At 38.3% G+C, this 19,686-nt stretch overlaps 1 protein-coding gene across 1 annotated transcript; it reads right to left on the bottom strand.

Moving 5' to 3' along the window:
* Window positions 1–3,979: 3,979 nt before the first annotated feature.
* LOC104021070 (cytosolic beta-glucosidase-like) lies at window positions 3,980–18,470 on the bottom strand. Its single transcript, XM_009474560.2, is given in 7 exon segments — window positions 3,980–4,214; window positions 4,245–4,347; window positions 4,350–4,534; window positions 4,536–4,581; window positions 9,590–9,817; window positions 13,975–14,047; window positions 18,333–18,470. Coding segments are annotated over 7 exon segments (1,008 nt in total).
* Window positions 18,471–19,686: the final 1,216 nt, after the last annotated feature.

The raw sequence follows: 19,686 nt of genomic DNA, 5'->3' as shown, positions 1-19,686 counted from the left end.
TCATCCTTAACATACATTACAAAAATTAAGGAAGAGCAACTGTAGCAAAAAACATTTCACTACTCTGATGCATGTTCTCTTTTTACCTCTCATCCAGCCTTCTGTTCGTCATCTCTTCATGCATTGTATCTAAATTAGATTTTCAGTTCCTTGGGGTAAGAAGACATCATTTTCATTTATCTGTAAAGCACCATGCATGCTTATGGCTCTGTAGAGATGCTAAATGTGTATATCCACATTTATTAAAATATTGATGCTTTTATCTATTCATATAGTGCAGAGGCAACATGGCAGCAGTTGTATCCATTTAAAAACTATTTTCCATCTATAATAGCTATAATGTGATATATTTATAGTAGCTGCATGCTGTTCACTCTCTTTTTCCTAGTTCATACTTATGTTGCTCTTTCTGGTCTTATTAACTAACACTGCCCAAAAAATAAAAATCTCAATTTTCTCTGACAGCATCAAAATATTTTTCTAAAAATAACATACAGTGGTTTTATTACTCATCCATACTGTGTGCTCACAGTTTTAGTGGGTGAAGGTTGCTGTACCAACTCAAGACTGCTCCTGTCATCCAAAATCTTGTAATTTAAATAGTCCTGATGATAGCAAAAATTTTAGGCATTTTGGATGCCAGCATTCTTGCTACCTACCTTCAGAGGCATTGAAGGATCTGATTTTCAGAGCACTAGAGCACAGAACTTTCTAAACACAAGGTCTTGAAAAGGGAAGCTCCTTATTATTTTGAAAATTTTGGCTGACAAAATTAACATAGTTAATGCAAGCATGTATTCTAAAAGCTAGGCGGGTTTTTAATGCAAAAAGATAAAATGAGTATACTATCAATCCAATTATACCATCTTAAAATATTTCTATTAACAAGTGCAGTAGCAGGCTGTAGATATACTCTCCTTTGTAGTCAAGCATATTTCTTTATTGGTTAGACAAAAAAGTAAGTAGGCATGCCCAAATCCCACAGCAAAATCCACACAGGGCACTGTCATGACCCAGAGCTCATTGCATGAATGAGCCTGTACTAACCATTTCAAAAGTTAGCTCAAAAGATAAGGAATTATTGTAGAGCAGACACTGTATGCAGAGCAATTAAACTGTTCTGCTTCACATAACGCCTAATAAATGGTAACGCATTTAAGCATTGAATAAAGTGAACATCTTCGAATATCCTGCTTTGCAGGATATCTGAGCTGAAAACTTGCTCATTTGCGGGTCAGTACATAGGGAGTGGTCTTAACAAACTGTTTATGCAGAGTAGCAGGAGAGAAGTTACATGGGGATAATGTTACTGGCATTTCTTCATAAAATGCCTCACAGGTGATGGATTTAATATTTATATTATCTTTGCATACCGAGATCTGTTTCAACCAGCATTTCACTGTGCTTTTTACTGGATAAAATGATCAACATCAATTCAACTTAATGTCAGACCGCATATATAACTAAACCTGTATAAGGCTGCACTGATTACATTCAGAACACACACATGTTTAAAAGCTTTGTTGGACTGAACAAATGGCAAAGGTTCATTTTACCCAACTTTTGACGTCTCCCATATAGGCATCTACCTCAGAGCTAGTCCCCTTCATTTCCTCACTATGCATGAAGAGAACTGTGTCAATAAATGCACTAAGGTGTGATTCATCAGACCTACTCTAAATGTTTACTTCAGGATAAGCCATTGTACACTGTAAAACAACTAGATTTGGTAAATGAATCCCATTTCATTAAACAGTGAGAATCGAATGTTTATTCATTTCTTTACATCTTCAGAGAAAGTCAATTCCAGATATGTTGTCCACAGCCTTATAAGTAAACAAAACAGTCAACGGCCTGACTCAAACACCATCCCTCAATAGTCTGCAGACCTTAATTTTTACTCGTTGATGAAACTGCTGCCCGATGCCAACTATTACTCTCCAGACATGGCTTGGGGCCAGATATGGCACAGCTCACGAAGTGCTCTCCAAAGGCAGCTAGAAGATTGTCTGCCTGCTTCAGATAGAAGCAGGCCCTACCAGTTGGTTTCAGTGCCAGAAAATGGTCCTTTGCACCTTCTACTTGAAGAAAAAAATTTAATTGGCATGGATGACAAGTCTAAATTGCAACTTTACATGAAATGGAAGTAGATAGAAAGGTAGCTATTAAATGAACATTTTCATGGAAGTAAGGATAAAATAAAGAATATAAACATAGCAAAAGTAAAAAAGAAGCACAAAGATGGAAGAATGACTACAAAAAACCTATTAAACTATGATATGACATCCATGATTGTGATCACTTTGGACAAATGTAGCAGGGAGACTAGCTATTATCTAAATGAACTGGCATTTTAAAATACAGTTCACTCAATACATAACGAGAAGATCTACTCCCTGTAAATTACCTCAGAGAATACTACCAACAGAAGGAAGGTAGGGAACAAATTTCCAGAAGATTGGAATTTGGACCAACTTTGTTTCTATCAAAACTAATGGTAAAGCATCTTCTGAAAAAAAGAGCTTCACTGATGCTGAACACTTTTGGCCATCCTGACATATAGGCAGAAGCTGAGCTATAATGACTTAATAGCCTTGTAAAGGAATGAATTATTACAGGGACCTCATTGTGTATGGGAGGTTGTATTCTGTAAGGATATTATGAGATGTAATGGTCAGGTTTTCAGGTGCACTCAACTTTACATCCTTCACAATGAGAAGTATGAACAATGAACGCTTTTGAAGATCAATGTAGTTGCTTTGCTCAACAAAGAACTATGGCCCTACAAAACTGAGTTTAGAAATAATGTATGTATGGAGCACCTTTTTATTTGTTTCCACCCCAGGATGGGGGAAGCTGGATTAAAACTACTTGCTTTCCTTCCAGCTAAACATTTTTTTTTCCTAATCACATCACTTTATTCCAATTTATGTGAGTTTTAACTTCAGGAATCATTGGTTATTGCTGAATGCAAATAAGCACGAAGTAAAATTATATTAGGTTTGCACAACTGATCTTTCATCATTTTAAATGGAACCTTTTAAAATTTCCTGTAAAATCAGCCTGAAATACTCCCATCGTTGACTGTCATCAAGTAGAGCAGGGTCACTTTGGGAAAACCCCTTCACAGTGATGTAAATTATAGGGTTATTATATGTATCCTAGAACAAGAGAGCAGAAGTTTTATTCAGAACAGATGTAAGAAAGCCCATAAAATCAGATGCATTACCCTCTATCTTTTCTAAGCTACAAACTAAAACTAGTTTTCATCAAATTGCACTGACCCTATTAACTTAATTTTCCATGAGCTGACCTTTTATGACTAACAATGGAAAAGCAAAACTGTGCAAATATCCATGAAGACAGTGAAATGACTTATTTTAATGAGAAGACTAAAATATCTTTCCTGCATTAGCATCTGCTTATTGTCACTGCTCCTTAACCCCTTGGTACTGGCAGCCACCACATGTCCCATTGCCAGGAGTAGACGCATGCCAGGAAAGCCTTACTGCTGGCATCAGAAAGATCATTTCTGGAGTTCAAAAGATGATATAACACTGGTGTGTCATTTCAAACTGTAAAATAGCTATCACGTACAAAGGCAATACGAAAATACTAAGGCTTCTACTCTTTATAGCCAGCATGCAAAAATTAAATTAAGAATCCCAAGGTGACTTGTTTATTTATATCTTGTACAATGTCTTATGCCATCCAGATGGGCTCCTCAAAAAAAAACCCAAATCACCACTATTACTCATTGGATTCTCAGATACCCTCTCTGGCCAGCTAATAGTGGTAAAATAGTCCTGTTAGCCTTAGGTCATTCCTTGATATAACACAGAAGTCAATGAAAACCCCATGGTACTACAGCCAGGCATAAAATCCCAGTAGCAACAGGCCAAGAAGAATCCATTATTTGCTCGGCTTCACAGTCCATTGAAACACTTAGCCTCTTGCCTGCATTTTCTTCATCTTAAGTTTAACAGTTCAGGGCAAAGAAGTCAGCAATACCCATGATCATAATTTTTTCCTCTTTAGTGAATTCCAGAAGCCTTGATGATAAGTAACCCTGCTTTGAAGGCATTGCAAAAATCCAGGACTTCATGATGGCTGGATATTCACCATCAGTAAATACTGTCCTGACAAACCCATCTAAGGTAAAGGGCAGGTACCCTTTAGTTGCTTTTTGATCTGCTACAGAATTCACAGAGGTTCTATCAATCTGAGTTCAGAGCTATCAACACAAGTCCACGTTGTTTTCTCCAAATATCTTATCACAACTGTGTCAGGCTTTAGCATGGGCTTTTATCACATTATAAGCTGCCTTGTAAGCTCTGGTACCAATGCTGGGGCTATACTTTTTTCACAACCACCTATAGCAACAACATAAGGCTCATTAATAGTGTTCACTCAGCCTCCAGATGTTCTGAAGTAATGCTTTGAATGAATATCGAAGGTCTCAATGATCTTTTCAGATCTCCAGCCACCTTCATCTTCTAAGGACTGAGGTAAGCCAAAGTGATACAGTGAGCAGGATGCCATTTCCCAGGTTAGTAATGATTTTGCTATAATAATTGACTCCTGAAAATATTAAAAGAGACGAAAAAGGGCTAACTTAATCACTTTATTACATTTTAACACATGAAGAAACCTCACTGCACATTTTCTCTGTTAAGAGATGCAAATATTTCCTCTCAACTGCATGCTGACTACTGTTACAAGACCACAGATTTGGCAAAAATGCTCAGCACACAAAATCTTCCAACTAGGCACATAAAATGAAACGAGGATGCAAATTTTCAAAATAGATCAGTGGACAGCAACTCCCCAGGAGAAACATAATTCTGATGGGTGCTGGTCACATGAAAATATAATCCTTTCATTTAAATGCCTGAATGGTAGCCTGGCTGCATGTACAAGATGAAAGCGTGTTGGAAAAATCCTGACACTTGAAAGCCTGACAGGTAGATTTGTTCTAATGAAAGCATTTCTCTCCTTGAGAACTGTGTCTTTTAAAAAGTTTCGTGCCACACTCAGCAAGGTAACCAAGCTGATCTTTTACGATTTGGACTTGGTTAGCTGGGTGAGCTGTTTTCTCTAGACTGTTCCATTCTCCTTCACTGTCTGTACCAGCATCAAGGCAGAGAAGATACTATCAATGCCTTCAATATTTTGCAACAGTGTGAATTCAATGGTTCCCTCATTAGCTGGGGTGTCTTACCAGATCTACATAACATTTAAGGCTTTTCATTGGGCTCTAATAGATTCTAGATGGAGTTTAGGGCACTGGTCTCTTTAGCCACCAACTTGAATGGCTTAGCAATAGTTTACCCAAGAAACCAACTCTCTTCCTTTTACGCTGCCACTGCTGCAGACTGTTCAGTTCCTCTAACTGCAAGAAGGAATTAGCTCATCTCTCTAAAAGCTCATGACTTCCAACCTTTCTCATACCCCCTTGATAAGACAGAGATCAACTTTAATTTCCTGGATGTGTTGTTAAAGCTGGCCAGTACTGGGGATGTATTTCTAGAGGCTTAAAAGGAATTCACCTTCTGTTCAGACTTAGCAGTGGCTGACATGAATATGTTTCCTAAAGGACTATTTTTATGCTGCTGAGAGGTCACTGTAAGTTTAAATATCAGGATACCTTAAGCTCTTATATAGGCATTTTTAATTTTGCTTACATCCAAACACAACTACATTGCTTTTAAGCCTTCTGAAAACACTAGATATTGCAAAACACATCATAAGCTCTGGTTCAAAGAGTATCAATTAGCTTGTTCTTTTACTTGAACTATCTGGTTTAGTGCAGTAATTGGAAAAGGCCAACAGTGGCCTTGAATTATTACTTGTTAAGCTAAGAGGCTCCAGCCAGGAATAGGTCTCCATCATGCTGGTGGAATGTAGAAATCAGTCAGCCTTTGCTTCAGAGACAGGCTAAATACAACAGTGTGTTTAAGAAGCTTAGAAACCTAAAATTCATAAAAATGTTGTGGAACTTAGACTACCACATATCCTAACAAGACATAGGTGCTTATGAAACGTCTATCCCAAGACCTTGCTGTATTGAAACCCAGAACTGAGAAAGGTCTAAAGAAGTTGAGACCACAGCAGAAAGGAGGAGGAGGAGGAAGACTAAATTGCAAAGGTTAACAAAATGTATGCTTAGGAGGTTATGTATGGTTTAGATTATTATTCTTAACAGTTTCTGAACCAGAGAAAAGCAGGAAACTTGTTCATTAGTAAATATGACTGTACTATATCGTACTATAACTTCCCTGGCATTTTCAGGTTCAGCTTGCTGTGTATTGGTATTTAAAAATGCCAACACAGAACCCCATACTACCTTTTTCTTAAAAGGACAGTATTAGACTTCAAATTATCCTAACTTCGAATGACTGATGGTAAGGATTTCCATCGAATGACTTTTTTAAGACAACATTTACTGCAGCAATCAATTATGAACCCCAGATTTAGATAGTGCCTTCTCATAAACAAACAGGTGCATACACATCCTTTAGCACAGCAAGACTCAATAAGTTTGTTTACAAAGTAATTCACAATAAATCTCACAGATAGTTTGCTTTTCCTTCTGAATACAGCACCAGAAAAACACATTAAATTCTGAGGAAATATGTGCCTGTGCCTGAGAATGCACCCATGTAAAAGAGAAAGGAATAAAACAGAATTTTGAATTTTGAAAAGAAAATTCTTGCAATTTGCAAGAGCAATTAGGAGCAAATACAGCTTGTTACTGTTACTTCTGAACAGGGACCTATTTCACTTCAGTGGGACTGGGTGTGTGTTAATTGTTTGCTGGTGGGACTGCAAGGTTTACTACATAAGCTTAAACTGGGAAAAAAGAAATCCTTTGCTGGTACAGAATCCTGTTCTACCATATTGAGAGTAATGCTTGCCTATAAGACACTAGCATTTCCCATTCTAATTTTCAGATTATAAATTACTTAGTACAATTTATAACATTTAAGCACAACCAGCTATCATTCATTTTTTACATCTCAGTTAAACACCAATATTGGAAAAGATTTATGGTTTGTTTTAGGAAATGAAGAGAAATAGAACTGCATCCCTGAAAAATGTAAATGTCAAGTCAAATTTCCAGATTGTCTCATACCTTCCAGAATAGCCTGATCTAGTTTCTATAGCTGTATCTGTGGGTCAGCTAGGAGCAGAAATACAGAAGAAAATGTTCTTCTGAGAAAGTGTATATAAGGGTATTGTGGAGACACCCCAAAATTTTGGGATTACAGACATTAAGGAGCATTTTGTCACTGGAAACTGAAGGATTGTTCTTTTCTCCTTTCTGTTGTCTTCTCTCCCCATCCTGATTCCCTACCTTCATGCTGAAGTGAGGCATAACATCAAACTCTCCCAGACTCAATACCCCCATGTCTACTACTTCTGTCTCCCTCCACATTGACACCTAGTGTTTAGCGCCTAATTTATTCTGGTCAGGGCACCTTCTAGGGTAAAAACAATTGTACAAAAATACATGATATAAGTTTTAACCTAAAACTTGAGATGTCTTAGGAAATACACCTTCAACATTGCTGCTTTAAAAGACCCTACCCCCACCGAGTTAGAAACAGAAAGGTTTTAAAGGTTTTCAAATGTCCTACATCTTAGGTGTGAAATTGGTAGTGAATCAGTTGGTGTGAATGATTTTATTTGAAAGGACATTGCTCTAAGCTTTCTAATTCTTCACATGCTCTTTGTAAAAATGTTTATATAGAAGATGATGGCCTTTCCATGCTATGCAGTTACAATTGCTTCAACAGATCACTGCACAAGAGAAGTGAACTCCTGCCTAATGAAAGCTGGCCTACTTGGAGTTCCTCCAATGCCCTTTTGCTAAATGTAAAGTTCATAATATTAATCAGGCAACTGCTTATACTGGGGATCAAGTGAACATTTTCTGAAATTACAGCTGAGTTTTGTCAAAATGTTAGCTTTCCTTACCAAGTGCATTCAGAATGTCTGCTTGCTATCTCCCACTCTGATGTCTAAATAACAAAGCCCGCTCAGTAGGCAGCTCTGTGGCGTTGTACAGTGCCTGCAGCCCCAGCTGAAGGAATATCAGTACAGGAAAGAAACCACAAGGACTCAGCCAAATTTAAATTCAACACGCCACAAAAAGCGTTCCTAGGGAAGGGCAAGCTATGCCAGTGAAAGTGGGCCACGTATTGTAAATTTTGGTGGCAAAAGGAAGGCTTCCATTCAAGCCTCTCCAGGATGCTGGCACTGTTTTTGCAGTCATGCTCTGCAGGGGAAAATGGCTGGTTGGTCTGTTTACAGCAGATTCACCAGCCCCCCCTTTCTGAATTCTTGAAACAAAGGCTCCTCCACTCTCTGGTGAAAACCGTAATCTGCAGGATGCAGAGGACAGACTGCTGCCTATTGAACAGCCAAACTCTACATGACCAAAATTCTGCAGAAAAATATTGGTTTTGCTGGTATCTTCCCAGTACAGATCAGGATAACCTGAAGAGCATTTTCTAAGAAATCCTTTCCCTTTGTAGCCTTCCACCTTTGCAATCTTCAAACCAGTGGAAGAAAAGAATTGCCAAGGCAAATAGTGCCCCAAAAGTACAAAGATATATATCTTCTTGGTAGAACTGAGATTCAGAAGAGTAGGAGACAGAATTGAGATTCAGAGGTTCATCCAAATCTACTTTGCTTTTTTCTCCTTGGAACATTATCCTCCCAGCATATAAGAGACCTCAGCCAACCACTTTGATTCTCCCATACTTTCTGGTTCAGCCTCAGTTGCTTTTGTTCTTCACAGTTCTCTTTATTTCTTCTTTCTTCCATTCCCTATGTTCTGCAGGCAAAGCTGCCATTTCCTATCTTTTCCTAGTAAGTCACCTTGATCTTTCCCCCAGTCCATACCAATGGAATTAAAATAAACAAATCAGAAGTGTAACAAATTTTATATCCGACTTTTAGCAATCTGACCAGCTTGTTATGTGTTGTATTCCTTTTCACTTTTACACTGTCTGCTGAGATTGTGAAAACTCTTCTCTTCAGAGCAGGGACTGTCTTTTGTTTGTCAGAGAACTAAGTAGAGTTCCTAGCTGAGCCTGAAGAATCCTCTCTAATTTGCTAAAGAAAATATCTGGGAAAAGTGTGTCCCTCTTAGTGTAAAATAGTTGATGTGAAGTTCAGTACACCAGAGGATACTGATAAACTATCTAAATGCACTTGCCAAATAACATACTTGTCTATTGTAAGCCATCCAAAAATATCCTCATGGCTAGGATCCCTGTAAGTATAAACATTCTGATGAAGCAAAATGATTTAGAGTTACAATTAAAAAAACTGAAGTAAGCAAAAAGATACATAGGAAACATAATACTAATCCTATCCCAAAAGATTGTGCTATCCAAGGGGATCTGGAATATTAATTAGTAAGTTGTTGCAAACCTATAAAAAATCATCCCATAATTACTCTGAAAAAAGTTGCAATTTCAAAGCTGCACTGCAGAATAGCATACTGGATTAATTATGCCAGACTGCAGCAATAACCTTGAATTAAAGCTGCAACCTTCTATTTTTAAGAAACAATTGCCTTTCTGGTTGATGAAACCTGTCGTCCCATCAGGTAACAGACGTGACCAGGAAAGAGAAAAGCGATAATGAGTCAATCCAAGCTGTTTGATACATTTCAAATCTTCCTCCCACAGAGTGTAGCTGCCACAAGCTACATCACCAGTCTGGTTCTTGAAAACTTGATCTCCTCCCTGATGGGTGAATGTGTCCCAGACATTAGGGCCCTCTCCATCTGCATTCCAGCCTTCTGCTTGAAAAACAAAACTTGGTCGTTATACTTTTGGCATCAAAAGACATATGTTGAACGTAAATATTTAACACAAAGTAGGCACAAACCCCTCAAAATCCTATGAGCAAAATGAGCAGTATTCCCTCCCCTCTCCTTACATCATTTAAAGTAAGTTAGGAACTTTCAAGCATTAGTATATATTTGCATTAGGTTTTGCATTTATTCATACTTTTGCTTGCTGCTAATTATTTGAAAATCCTGTTTTAAAAAGCATTCAGAGTTCTGACACTCTTCATACTTCCTCAGCCGAAAATCAGATGTTTGCAACTCTTGAGATATTACAGGTTTTCACAAAGGGCATTTTCTAATGCAACTTCCATCCATAAATGTAAAAGATCAGTCCATATCAAAGAAAGCCTTTAGGGCATGAGAAATACATTCAACAAATAGGCACTTATGGCTTTCTGGATGTCCTTTGAAAATCCTGACAGTCTGTTAAAAAGAAAGGAATGCCATTATGAGCCATGGCCCTAGGCATATACAAGTTGAATTAATAACACAGCTCTGCAAAACTTCTGCTTTTTCCTTAGCCAAACGTTCACACAAATGAATTCTGGATGCTTTAAATCCCTGCACCATTTTCTTCACTTTCATAGTTTTGGGAAATTTCTTTGTGATCCAAAACTGAGATAGACAGATTACCTCTAAAATATTAAAAATTTAACTGTTTGAAATTACACAGTACTAACATTACATAGTATTTAAACCAAATAAATGCACCTTGCTTCATGACAAGCTTCTTTGTCTTTCCAGAGCAATGCTGTAACTGAGGCAAACATTTCATTTTTAATGTGGAGAGCTTTGTAAATTACACCCCTGCAAAGTCTGATTTTATCATAAAATCCCAAATAACCCCAAAATGGCCAACCTCCTTTACCAGCAAGATGTTTCAGAGCCCCAGTGAATGCACCGTTCCAGGGTTACTCTTTAAAAACTAAAATGACATTGTGTGTTAAAATCATGTATAAATTAAATATCAGTTGGGTTGTAAGATGGATAACTATATAATAGCTACATATCAATCCTCAATAAAAGTGTTTTAATAATCAATTAGTATCATAGAAATTAGAGATGGAGAAGAACTATTAGGAGGTCATTGAGTCCATCCCCTGCCAACGCAAGATTGCTCCCTTAAGTATATTCAGTACTTAATACACATCTGTCTTATTAAATCTAAGTTTAATGCAAGGTTAAGCATATTGAAGACACTTAATTTAAAGCATTACTAAAATTTGTAATATCATTTCTATAACCTAGCTTTTCAAAGATCATTGTCACATTTCATGTTCTTTACAGAATTTTATTGCAGCACACGAACACCGATACATCTACATTTGGTTGGTCAGTAAATTAAACGCTTATATGGGACAACCTTCAAAGTAGGTCAAATTTTAGATCCAGACAGTTTGAGTTTCTCTTAATCTCGGATTTCATCACAGACTTTGTACTCTGTCTGCATACTCCTTGGAAAAATGTAGTCCTAAAAGTTTTCTATATCCTGCTTCTGATTTCAAATATGCCTGCTGAAATAAACAGTCATTTTGGAGAAGTGCAGGAAATAACAAATAACAGTAATTCTTTGGTGGTACCTAGAATTTAGAAGCCTTTAAGAGCAGGCTTCCTGCACGATATCAATATGACATAGCTCCTTTTTCACTACAGTGGGAGTGAAGGGAAGTCAAAAGCTGCCATAATGGGCAGCTAACACACCCTCATTTAAGAATCAGCAGCTAGAGCAGATGCTGAACAATTTCTTTTTTGTCTGCCTTCCTCCAGCAAAGGAGGTGGAAGGGAGGGGGGGAAGCATCTGATTTTCAGCAGAGTATGACAGTACTACTCCAGTGGTCATTAGCCACTATAAAGCCCTGACTGGGGCTATGGCAAACAGACCCACTTTTGAGCATTCCTCATGCTGTTCGAAGTGCCTTTCTGTACAGTGAGAGTATCTGAGCTAGCTAAATAAAGTGTAGGAAGCAATCTAGCCAAGGCAACAGAAAGCTCCACATACACTGATATATCCTGCTGAGCCACAATTAGTCTGCACAGAGCTCTGCTCTGCTTCAATGAACTGAGCTTGCAGCTCTAAGCTTCCTCAGAAACCTCCATGCTACACAGCAGTTCACAGTGTAGACATACCCTGAGTTTTAGCAAGCTTCAGGGCCAGGAGAGAACAGTGATAAAGAACTGATTGTACATTTCAAACACATAGGTGAGACCTAGCTACCAAATCATCACATAACATGCCATCAAATGATTAATACAAATTATCATGAAATGTGATGCATGTTCCCCATTCTCTGCAATTATTACAATGGCGTAAGACAGAATGTTTTTCCCTTTAAGTGAAGCTAGAGAAGCAGGAATATTACTGCTCAGAGTATGAGTTTTCGTGTACTTTTCCAAGTTAGTTTTTCTTCTAATTCTGTTGTGTTTTCACCCTTTGGAGTGAAATTTTCTTGGCCTGGTCTCTGCCCAAAAGGTGAAATAATGTTTGAATTAATGCAGTTCAACTATTTGGCATATGAAAGAAGAAAACCACTTTTACCATTATGAGAATTTTTTGCAACTTTTCCCTCTATCTCAGAAAAAAAAAAAAAAATCAAGCAGAGAGTTGAAATTTAGCATAGAAATGGCCCTCAGTAAGAAGAAGTGCTTTTGAGTGTTCTGGTGCAAATTGATTTTGATTTGACTGAGTCATGAACCTTTGAAATCTGCACTTTGAGCATGCAGAGTACAATTGGTATGATTTTTTAGCACTTTGAAATATACAGAGTGGAGAAGGTTGTACTGTGCATAAATACATAGCTGACAGTAAAAAATAAAGTAACCCATCAGCCCTTGCCTCATCCACTGTGTATCTTGTGATATGTGCAGCAACTGAGTTTGGACTCTAGAAGAACTATTGCTTCAATCATGCTGCCTCTAAGTCAGAAGCTGCACAGCTTCCAAAGCTTTCAGGAGGAGGAATTCCCTGTTGAGTTTCTTACTTCTGTGGGAAAAGGGTCATTTGAGTAGTGTCTAGACCACATTATAGATTTTTTTTTTATGTTTCTCCCACTCAGAAGCCTTAGGAAAGCTCATTAAAAATACATTAAGAGAACATTAAAGTTGCACATCTAGCCACTCAAAAGGCAGGAAATTATAATGTCATTCTATATGCACACACAATCCACATTTTAAAAATTAGTCAGTAGAGCTATGCGCATTGCAGGACTCAAGTTAGAATCTGGCCCAGAATATTGATTCCCCAGGAACACCGAGCTGTTCAGTCTATTAGGTGAAGCTAACTGAGCTCGTTAAACGGTAGCAAGCATGGGCAAGTACTCTCACTTTCAGCAATAACCAAGAACTAAAGGCTACATCCTCAAAGACAATTTTAGATCTACAACTCCCATTTAGGTACTGAAATCAATGGGAGGTAAGTGCCTGTATGCTGCAGGGTATAATATGAGAAAATCAGATCTATATGTATTTTAAAGGTCTCTAAAAACACATTTACGAAGGAATAAATGTTGAGGGTGTTATGGCTGTAGGTATCCCTGTACCTTATGGGTTTGCATTCCCTACTCTGCCACATATTTTCATATCATGCTGGGCAAATCACTTTATCAGCACCTCTATTCAGTTGGGAACATGACACGTGTCCCTGGGAGAGGGCCTCCACAAGTCCAACTGTTAACCTCTCGGTTCACTGTTTTTCGTATTCTTTGGAGATTAATTCCTAACTAAAGAACCCCTGTGAGTACCAATGTGTGATGAGGTAGTTCTCTCATCCAGTTTTGGAATAGTTGATAGTAATCTACTTAAATTAGCTCTAGAGAAAGGAAATACTCAAGAACTAGTGGGAAAATTACTTATTTCTGCTTCCCTGCCCTCCCCCCACCAATAGCTAGTGAAAGGTTTCTCCTCTATTTCCATTACCTAGCCATATTTCTGCAATTTGAAACATCTTTTACCCTCTTCTTTCTGCTCAGGCTAGAAGTGTGAGCATCATGTGATTTGCATCAGATGTAGCATCTACATAATGAGGCAAAGATCAAACACTCTCCTTCCTGGATCCAGACTTTTCGTTCACTTAAAAATTCCTTAACACTTTGGCAGCTAAAAATTGACACCTTCAATTTGATATGCCACTGTAGCTGCACCCCAAGCAAATCCAACTGGAAAAGCAATATCCTCTGGCACTGGCTGCACAGGACAGGCGAATACACAGCATTATGCAATGCTATGGAGATGCGGGCTTCATTTGCAGACATAGGTTTCTGGCTCAATCACTCTTCTACTTGTTACAAGCAGATTCTATACTGAAGACAAAAATAAACCCTGTGCAGCTTCACACACTGAAGGGCAAGCCATGCGCTTTGCATATCTCAGGATTAAAGCAGAGAGGTTCAGTCAGCTAACAGTGAAAGTGGAAAAGGCAGCAGTGAAAAAGCCTAGGGTGGTCATGGTAAAAGGGCTCCACCTGGTATGAAGCACTAGTACGCAGAACAGATCCCTGTTCCCCTTCACTTCCCTCCCACCCTCCAGCCAGAGGACTTTGTGAAACTTCTACTCAACAGAAATCCTTTAGCCACTAAAAGTCATTTCCACCCCTTTCAGTAAGCTTCAAAAACCAGCAGCACCTCCTCTTCTCTGGCATCAAATTTATATTTTTTTCTCTCCCAACATCAATGCAGTTGTTTCTCACTTTTCCTGGTGAGAAAGGATATTTTAGCCGCTACATGTTTAGCAGTGGAAACCAATGAGTAAAAGAGGAAAATTTGTATGGGAGTACAGACAGAACACCTATCTTTCTCCTTTAAAATCCCATGGATGCTCATTTTTTCTGGAGCAGCAATGACAACCTTATGGCATGTGTGCCAGAATCAGCATCTGCAAAACAGCCCTCAGGTCTCTTCCTCTACCTTCTGTCAATGCTGTTACTGCTCGCCTGTCAGCAGGCTGAGAAGGGAGCAGCAGCAGGAGGACGAGTCAGGGTATGACTGTAACAAGTGGGATGGACTGAAAGTAGTTTACTGTCCCTTCCCAGAAAACTGCAACACCTGGCACACTAGATGGCACTCCTGCGATTTTTTTTTTTTTTTTACTTACAGGAGGTTTTTTTCCCCATTTATTATAATACCATATTCACACTGCTTTTGCCAAGGTCAGTATTTGCACTTCTTGGACTGCTAGGCAATAACGTATGATCACTACTATTTTTTCTTCTTGTCTACTTTCTTGCACTTTTTTGATTTTGAAACCTTTCTGGGTAAGGACCTACTCCTGCAAAGCATTATACACATAGGTGATATTTTCTTTGATAACAAAGATAAGACAAACCTTAACATATACAGAAAAAGCCACTAATACAGTTAATGCACATATTTTTGCCAGAAATACACACAATGAAAGAGTCAACTTCTCAGGAAAAAAAATCCATTGTAGAGATGCAGAGAAGCTGATTTAATTCCGAAGTGCACATTGCAGAACCAGACAGTGCAGATGCAATGCAAAATAAATCAGGCTTTCACAGCAGGCATGCATTTCCTCAAGTGTCTTTCAAAGGAAAGGTAAAAGCCCCTTGAATACAAAGGAACAAAGGGGGAAATGAGGCACAACATACCAACTTGTTCCCAAAACACATGCTGACACATGGTCTAGGCAAACATACATATCCTTTACATGTTTTATACAGATGATCAAAAATTGATGCAATGAACTAGTTAATGTTCTCTGGTTCAAGCAGCCTCCTCAGGCTTTCATTTGCAAGAAGGTAAGCATTGGACAGTTAACAATAAAACTCATCAGGGACACCTTAAATCATGATTAATAGGTATTAATGAACCAGAGTAATAATGCATATTTTTTACATCATTAAATGTTATTGGTAGGTACCTTTGAAAATGTAAGTGACATTAAATCTTTTCCCAGAAAAATCATACAATTCAATTTCACAAGAGATATAATAAATATGTAACTCAATAATAGGGGGAGAGGGGCAGACAGGAGATAGTAGCAATAAAAACCCAATAAAAAGTTTTATAAAAATGCTTAACCATAAAAACAAGGCTAAAAAGTGTCACTGCTGATTCCCTAGCAGGAATCAACAGAGACAGAGATGGGTTTTAGGAGAGATTGAGTGGGAGGAAAATATTCCATAAGCAGTCTGGGGAAGAGTGAACAAAATTTGCCTCAGAGGTTAAAGCAGATTCACGGTAATGAGATAGCAGGCTATGTCAGATAAGTAGGCTGACACTGAAAGATGCAGAGCTTCAAAATTCAGGGAAGCTGAGTTTATAGCAGCTAATCTCAAACTCTTCTGGCAACCCAATTTCTAGATTTGTGACCCCACTTCTGGTTGTATTTCTGGATTCATGAACCCACTCCTTGTTGCAGTAGCGGGACTTGCAATTGTATTTCCATTAGACCCACTGCATGTCATGGCCCTTAGGATGCACCCGCCTTCTAACTCTGATAATTTTCCCTATATCTGACAAATAACCTGACCCAACCTGAATTTCACTGTCCCGTTGTTTTGCTCAACACATATAAGTACAGAACCATAAGGGAACTCCGTTCTACCTTGAGGCAATTTTTTTCCAGACTAGGTTTAACGTTTTTACATTTGCACTGACACAGACTATACAAAACTAAATGAGCTCAAGCCAAGTATTCCGAGGAAAAATCGAGCGGTTCTTGGATATCCAAATGTATATGGATAAAGATATTTTTGGCAAGTCAATAAAGACCAAGAGTAATTGGCCCTCATGCTAAGGGTTGGCAACCTAACTTTATAAAATGCTAGGTATATTAAAGTGAAGGATGAACAGGCTTTGGTGTTGGGCCCTTAAGTTATGTGGGATTAATTATTATCAGAGGAATTGTATCTTGTCAAAATGAGTTTCTCCTGACTGAATCAATGTTTCCTAATGACATATTATAAATATGTTTAATAGTATTTACTACAGAGTTTAGAAATCAAACTTTGAAGGGGTTGTGAAAATTAAAATCTCTTTCCTGAAATTTTACACTGCAGAAACAGAAGAAGGATATAGCTGCTTTGGAAGCAAGACTGTATGTCTCTGAAACAGCCAAAGATAGAAGTTCACATATTCTGTGAGTTGTCTTTGAAATTGCTACTCATAAATTTAGCTTCCCTCCCTGGCAACATAATGGAACAGCTATTGAGAAAACAAATTTCTAAAACACTTTGAAGTCTGCCAGACAAAGTTGATTTTTCAATAGTAACACAAAATTAATGAATAGAGAGCAGAAGCTATACTGTCACATGTCTGAATTTTAGCAGTCTACTGTTTTCTTTAGGATATTTTAGCACTGAGCTTAAGGTGTTCTCAATTAAGTTACGGAGACAGTTTCCACCTTACACTGTGGCTGCAGTAAAGGACTCCTAACTTTGATCCTCTAAATTGAGCCCTAATTAGAAGCCTCTGCTGGATTGTTGATTAGCCTTTCTTCTCCCATCTCCAATGTGTCAAAATTCTGTTCCCAAACTTAAATCAAATTGGAAATGAACTATCATGTTCACTGAAATGAAGGGTGATGACAAACAATGAAGGGTAATGATAAACAATAACTTTGAAGGGAGGCATTTAGTGCAGTACACAAAGATTAGTATTACTTCTGATCTCATTTAATAGCTTCAATAATGAGCTAGAAGAGGGAGTAAATGGTACATTAATGAAATCTGCAGATCTATTAAACTAGGAGGAGCTGAGCACACTGCTGAAAATGGAGAAATAATACAAGGGGTCACGGGAAGATTAGAAACACAGGCAGAATATTGCAATGAGATGCAATTAGAAAACAGAAGAATAATATTTGGGTAAAAAAATCAACAGATGGTAACAGGTAAAAAATCTGGAGAGCTGTAATGCTGGAAGAGATTTAAAATTAAGAACATCAGGAAAACTAGGCAAGAATCTGTAACTGAACAGCAGAGAAAAACAATGAAATTTGGGCAAAACTACTAAAGAATAAGCAAAGAAGTAGTGACTCATCTTAAAGCAGCTCTACAACCACCAGGTCTCTTCTGCATTTAGCCTGGGCACTGGAAAAACAGACTATCAGTCAGATGGTTAGAGATTTTGCAGCTATGGAATTTTTTCCTGGAAGAAAATTTAAAAGTAAGTCATCCATTTAACAGAGCGTTGTCCTTCATGAAGTGAATGACATAACAGTGAGCCACTGGCTAAAAGACCGTAAAAGAGCATGAGACTGAAGAAATAAAATATTCTCCCACTGCTTCTGGTAATTGCATCATGCAGCTTGAATTTTTTTATATTGCTGAGGGAACTGCCGATGCAATGCCAGCTGATATAAGCTTTCCAATACCAGATATATGTGCACAATATCTTGGCGAGCTAAATCCAGTTGTGAGCAAGTTAATTCCAGCTGAGGAGCTCACACAAATTAATCTTGCTGGGAATAACTGTACACAAGCTATAGCAGAGTGCCAAACTAATGTTACATCGCTCCCTGTACCAGAGACAGTTTCGGCAATTCCGTGCAGCACAGCACTAGGATGTATAGTACGTATGTAAAGTGATATTCCATATTGGTCATCAGTCTTCAAAAGTCCTTGGTAGTTCTTGGCTGTTGAAGGCATCGTCCTTTATTGCTGAGTGCCTCCATACAGTATTTTTAAGTAGGCTTGGCCGCTCAGGAGTTTGTCACTGTCACTACATTGCAACCCAACACTGAGTGTGCAGAGAGCAGGGTGTTGATCCACAGCTTTAAATTTGCACACTCCAGTAGAAAACCTGGCAAAAGCCCTTTCATGTAAAACCATGCTCTATTCATTTATATCTCGGCATGTCCTGCCATTCCACGCTTCTGGATTTTTCACCTTCTAAGTGAACAATCTTAAAAACAATGAGCCATCATGCAAAAATGTCAGGATAAAAAAAAGGAGGATGTATATATGAAAACCAACATAAAAAATACGAGAAGCGTAGACAGACCCCCTGGTCCCTTGTGAATTTGTTTACTGAGACAGTGCCCCTTCACTGATGTTTCAGGGAGATCTGCCTATGTTTTCCAGAAATTGAGTTTCAAGACATTTGTAGAAACTACCTACTGGCAAACTTGCTTGATATGATTTTGCCAGGAAAAGATCTGCTGTACCTAATCAGGTTGGCTGCAACTGGTTAGAATGACACTTCTGAATGATTTTAAACTAAACCTGTTAACATTTTTAAAATAGAAGGCAAAGAAGTCTAACGCGTGTGTGAAAGCAGTATAGTTTCCCTATTTATGTCATAACTCTGTAGGCTATTTCACTACGCAGCTGAATTTTCAAAATTATGTAGATGATATAATCTTTGCTGCACATACCAAGTTCTGCTTTAAAACCAGTATGCCCCATTTCTGTACAGTACGTACACTTCAATATTCCAGCACCTCATCCAAGAGTTACCTCACTCTGGAACATCATTTAAGTGTCCATAGGAATACAAATCTAGAGGTCAAATTTGACTATTTTGAAAATGTGGGCCCAGTATCTGGTTGTTTTGATGCTTCTGAAACTTCTCTCTTGTTAACAGCTATATCATATTTACCCTTAGAAACCTCTCGCATCACTTGGGTTTTACTCCCGGGCGATTATATACGTGATGTCTGTACTATTCTCCCACTCTAACACTCAAAACTTACATATTTCCCAGCACAGCACTGATTTTTTTTTGCTTGCTTCTGGCTCCACATGCCACCACCAAGAAGAAGCCAAAGCAGGGCAGAGCTTGTGGAGAGTGTAGCCCCCACCTCATGCACACATCCACCCGCAGCCCCTGCTGCCATTGCATTCCCAGGAGGTAGAAGTGTGT

Source organism: Nipponia nippon, unplaced genomic scaffold, assembly GCF_047370975.1.
Source record: "Nipponia nippon isolate SJK-2023a ecotype South Korea unplaced genomic scaffold, ASM4737097v1 scaffold_6, whole genome shotgun sequence".
Classification (NCBI taxonomy): Eukaryota; Metazoa; Chordata; class Aves; order Pelecaniformes; family Threskiornithidae; genus Nipponia; species Nipponia nippon.
Note: the sequence above shows the minus strand (reverse complement) of the source record. Positions and strands in the feature narration are given on the sequence as shown.